At 34.8% G+C, this 5,460-nt stretch overlaps 1 protein-coding gene across 6 annotated transcripts in view; it reads left to right on the forward strand.

Moving 5' to 3' along the window:
* The first annotated feature begins 648 nt into the window (after positions 1-648).
* Positions 649-5,460, forward strand: part of LOC122247997 (lysine-specific demethylase 7B) — a 29,815-nt gene continuing 25,003 nt past the window's right edge. For 4 of the 6 annotated variants that reach the window (XM_043007736.2, XM_086531492.1, XM_043007734.2 and 1 more), the window contains exon 1: positions 660-779. In XM_043007736.2, the coding sequence (XP_042863670.1) occupies positions 682-779 (98 nt within the window). In that variant the 5' untranslated portion in view covers positions 660-681. Of the gene's footprint in view, positions 780-5,460 lie in introns of all 6 variants that reach the window. The other 2 variants (XM_086531491.1, XM_043007735.2) reach the window with 1 other exon arrangement.

Consider the following 5,460-nt stretch of genomic DNA (forward strand, 5'->3'; position numbering starts at 1 on the left):
ATAATAATAAGAACACTGATAATTATTGTAATAGTGATGGCAATATTAATGACGATATTGATAATAGTAGTAATTAAAAAAATCTTATTACTATCTACATTGCTATTGTTATTATCTGTATAACCATATAAAATATATTTTGCTACCATTGTCCTTATAAGAACAATGCAATTTAGAAAATTTGTGTGTATTTCCATCAACAGAATTGGCTATTGTACAAGTATTAGTACATATGCTATACCCCATCAGAAAATAATAGATTTTAGATTATTGCCATTCAGTCATATATTTTATATGCTGTATGGAATGTTATGAGTTGTATCTTATAATTTTTACATGATATTGTACCTTGCTCTTATCATTTATTTTAATCTGAATGCTGCATATTATGTTCTATGTCTTGCCGTGCAGTATCACATGTTATGTTCTGTTTTATATACTATAAAAGTGTTTACATTTCGAAGGGAGCAATTTTCGAGCTCCCTAGACGCATTTGCTATTTTGGAAATTTAATATTTGTCACAAACCAGAAATATACCGGATTAAAATAATTTTGACATTAAAATAATAATAGATATAATTAATTGAAGGTAAATCATGGATTTGAGAAGAAGAAAGGTTTTCCAAAAGAAAATGGAAATTAGATAATATTCATCAGTCGTGCGTGTTGTTTTGAGCAAAATGGCGTTAGACGTTATTTATTGTTTATGTGGACAATCAACGGATTTGTCCCGTTTTATGATACAGTGTGATATCTGTAAAGACTGGTTTCATGGAAGGTAAGAAGAGAGAGCTATAGCTGAGAGAGAGAAACAAGGGTTGTGCCGGAAACTGTTAAGTGGCGATAGGGGGTTCGTGAGTGACTCGCCAGATGAATACAATATTTTGCTTTGGAATCTTTACTCTTCCCAGTTTTTCATATTTTCTGTTCATGTCTTTATGAACAGAACGGAACGACATGTTATTTAGCGCTGAACAGATATAGAATTAGGTGAAAACAGTAACCTCTCCTTCTTGTAGTATCCCGAAACATGGAGGAAAGAAAGAATCTTGGCGTCTGATATGAATGGAACTAAAAAATATAAAGATAATTGATATGGTGAAAGAAATAACGAGAAAATCAATGAACCTTGAAATGTTTGAAATGCTATAAATCCTTTAGGATCGAAGGGGAATATAAGGAAAGGAGAACAGTTATAGTATGATTCCAAAACATGCCATAAACCATATGTAGTTTGGTTTTAGTCTAAGATGTTTGGTTGTAGAGAAACACACACAGTTTTTAAAGTGCTAAAGTGCTAATAATTCAATATAGTTTTATTTGCTTGTCTTGTAATTTGGGACTTTGAAATTATACATGTGTTTTACCCGTCTATGTTGCATTTTTTTAAACTCTAATTTTTGCTTTGTTTGTTGATATAGAACGATGGACGGAATTTTGAAAAGAAGAATGATTATTAGAATATAACAAGCATTGAAAAGTTTGATGATCAAATTTTGTAATGTAAACGAGATACACTAGTGGCTGAATTTGGACATTTATTCAACTTTCAGACATAAGCACCACACGTTAAGAGTGAGTTTGACTATATTGGGATCTTAGAAGGGAATCCTCTCTTGGTACAAATTGAAATACAATAATGGTATTTATGCACAATAGTTGTTCCTTGCTGATAGTTGTGAATTTGGTGGAGTATCAGCCAATTGCTGCCACAATACTGGCATAGCCTCAAGTCTCCATGCATATGGAGCACTAGAAAAGGCAAGTAAATCTCAACCACATATGATATGGTTAGATTGTACAGCTCATTGTTCAAAATTAATTGCCTGAGAGGTCCATAGGCTTTAAAATAATGCCAGAAGGTATATGGTACAGTTTTGTTGGCCTTTAACTAGATATCCAGTTTGCATGGAGGCAACAGTGATTGCTTGAAGTCAAGTCACTTGCATTTCTGTACATATTGCTGTTGATAAAAAAATGGTTACACATACCGGTTTAGTAAGTATTAGCAACTTACAGCTTTTCTTTAGATATACCAATATGACATAACTATAGATAGGAAAATCCTGAAATTAAATATTAGTTGTCTTTTTCTCTTTATGGTTCTAGTATAAAATTATATATCATAAAATGTACAGTGGGTAGGTTTAAAACAAAAGTGCATTCCTGTGAAAAAAGTTTGGTGACAAAGGCCTCGGTTTCAAAGCCGGTGGTCAATAATATTTTTTAGCACAAATATATTTTATCAATGCTTACAATGAATAGGTAAAATATGGCCCAGCCCAGCAACTTTTCAGGATGCTAAGTAACTTGAACATGATTTTGTTTATCATTTTGATTGTTGTCTCCTTGTTTGTTAAACTTTGTGTGATGGGACGATTATTTGCCTAATAATGCTCCTGCTGGGAAGATAACAAGCAGGCGCAGCTTCCAGGTGAGAGAGATCTCCCAGCGCGATGCTGTGCTGTGCCTTTCAGAGCACTTTTGACCCACGGCATTCTAATCTGATGAGATTGATTGATTGATGGTGTATTGACAAATACTTATACATCAAAAGAAGCCAGTAGCATGGGAGGTGACTTTATTTTATTTTTATTTTATTTTATTATTAATATTTTTTTTACATTATTCTGATAAGTCAAGAAAAATGTGTCCATGAAACTGCAATTGCAATGAGTATATATATATATATATATATATATATATATATATATATATATATATATATATATATATATATATATATACATACACACACACACACACACACACACACACACACACACACACACACACACACACACACACACACACACACACACACACACACACACACACACACACACACACACACAGCTATATAAAACATGTATTTAGAGGGAGAGATCATGATGTGATAGGGCGTTATACGGGTAAAATTATTCTCATTGTGTGATATCACGTCAAATTGTCGCAAAGGGGTTAATTCTAATCTATCGTTTTTATGATATTGTACAAGGGTGTAGAATAATTATATTTTGTTTAATCTCAATACCAGCAAGTGAAAAATATGTAAATGCAATTTACTTGTTTTTATATTTTTTATCAGACTGCATTATGAGGGTGGCGATAGTATTGGATAATGTTAGGTAATGAAAACTAGATTTGATGCACTTTAACCCTGGTTATAAAATGCTTTAATCCAATAAATGCAGCCATTGTCCTGGGGTGCACATGAAGGGAGGGGTGGGATGCCTGTCCTCTTAGTATGCAGCCACTTCCTCTTTATATGGGTTGCTTGACAGAGAGTTGAAGGCAAAAGAGATGCGTAGTTGCCCTGGGATAGGCTCAGTAGGCCCATAACACTCATGGCAAGCATATTGTTAACTTTTTGGGTGACTGGGTCTGTGGTTAGCCATGAATTGGGGATTTTTCTGATTATTTTGTGCTGTTGCATGGTCATCATTCACTCCATCATATGAAAATTACGTCTTGTGATTCCTTGAACAGAAAATATTTTTGAATGTTTTAGGTATTATGCATGATTGTCTGACACTTTATGATAATATATATTTATTTTTGATGATTCTGAAAGTGTGGTTTTGTAGAACTGAGTATGTATCATAATGGATGGCATCCATGTTTTAGGTCAAAACATGGATAATTTTCTAAATAGTGCTGTGATGTATTGCTTTCTCCATCTACTACTCACACATAGAGAATAATACCTGCTATTCAACCCCTATAGCCTACAATCTCCTATAGCAGGGGAGGGCTCAAAGATCAGGGAAATTGTGGGGTTAATATATGAAGTGAAATTCATAAAATACGCTAATATACACACCATATACATCATCATATACATTATGTAGGTGGCTATACCTCCTGTGGTTCCCTGTGAGAGGGGGGACTGCCAGACCCTACCCCCTCCCTGGGAAACAAACATTCTCCACATATTTGATGGCATGGTAAAATCTAGACAACTGATTTAATGAAACAAGCCTTTTTACATTAACCCATTGTGGACCAGAGTTGTGGCATGTGAAGCACAAGCTTTTGCCCGATGTTGTACATGACGATTGTCTTCACAGCATTTTTGATGTTGTGGGAGAGTAGATGATTGGGTTTCTTTATTGTACTATGAGTAAGGACTCTATTTGGTGACTGATGATGGCCAATGCAATTATAATTACAATAATTGCTGTAATGTTCAGCAAAATGGGTTTAGCCTAGGATTCCAAACATAAAAGGCACACACTCTTCTAGCACCAGGAGGAAGAATGGCATCCATTCATGTGTATATTATCAGGCCACCCCAATATACTATTGCAGTAATGAATATCTTTGTTCTTCTCCCACGGTTACACTTAGTGCCAGTGCTGATTACATCTGGTAGCATCTAGCTGTTTACATAGACATAGGACTGAGAAGAAAGGTATAAAGAAACCTGCATTATTGGTAATATACTCAGGTATATTGCTAAATAATGATCTAGTCCAAGCTCTATCTTGCCAGAATAGATGTGCAGGATGTTTATTGACCTTTTCATCATAACAGACATGTGGAGGCAAATATGATTGCTGTGCACACGGTACACCATGTAAATGAGTAAACTGTAAAGAAACAACATTAATTTTTTTTTTTCATATATTGCCCTACAATTTCTTTGATCTACTTCATGTCCTCTCCTATTATTGGGGCCCAGATTGTTGGGTATAGAGGGGCAATTATGGCTTATATTCACTATGTATGAGTAGTAGTGGGTGAGAGGAATTTGTTTTTAGCTGGATGATATTCTGCTGTTCAGGTATTAAACACACATAAAAATAAAACAATCACTGTATTTTTCTTGTCACAGAGATGATGTAAATAAAACCATTTTAAGGCCTCTTAACCCATTTGTGCCAGGCCGTTTATTTGCTTAATGGTGCTCCCGCTGTGAAGATAACAAGCACATGCAGCCTCCTAGTGCTAGATCTATCACGGCGCAATACTGCGCTACACTTCTCAGAGCGCCCTACAGCCAGTCAAAATTTTAGGGCCGTGTTTTTTTATTTAATTTATTTTTATTGATAAGTCAAGAACAATGTGTCTAAACAAATGGAAGTGCAATGAGTATATACATAAGTGACTATGTAAAATTTGTATTTAAAAGGAAAGATCATGATGTGATAGGATGTCATCTCAGGAGCAAAATATTCCCATGACGTGATAGCACGTCATCCAGCACGAATGGGTTAACCCATTCCATATGGGGGATAGATTTGGTTGCCCAGTCTTCAAGATGGGTTTTATTTCAGAGCAAGGCAGGTTCACACAACATACCTTGAGTTTTTCCACTCCTTCAGCCATCACTCATTGTAATACTAGAGCCACTTTTGTCTTTGAATTTATATGTTTTATTGTACTGAGAGACTTAAATGTTTCTATACTGCTGTTGATTGAAATTGTAGAATAGGGTCCATATCAGTTCTTTATTT

This window comes from Penaeus japonicus, unplaced genomic scaffold, assembly GCF_977035675.1.
Source record: "Penaeus japonicus unplaced genomic scaffold, GWHDUDI00000001_assembly GWHDUDI00000035, whole genome shotgun sequence".
Taxonomy (NCBI): Eukaryota; Metazoa; Arthropoda; class Malacostraca; order Decapoda; family Penaeidae; genus Penaeus; species Penaeus japonicus.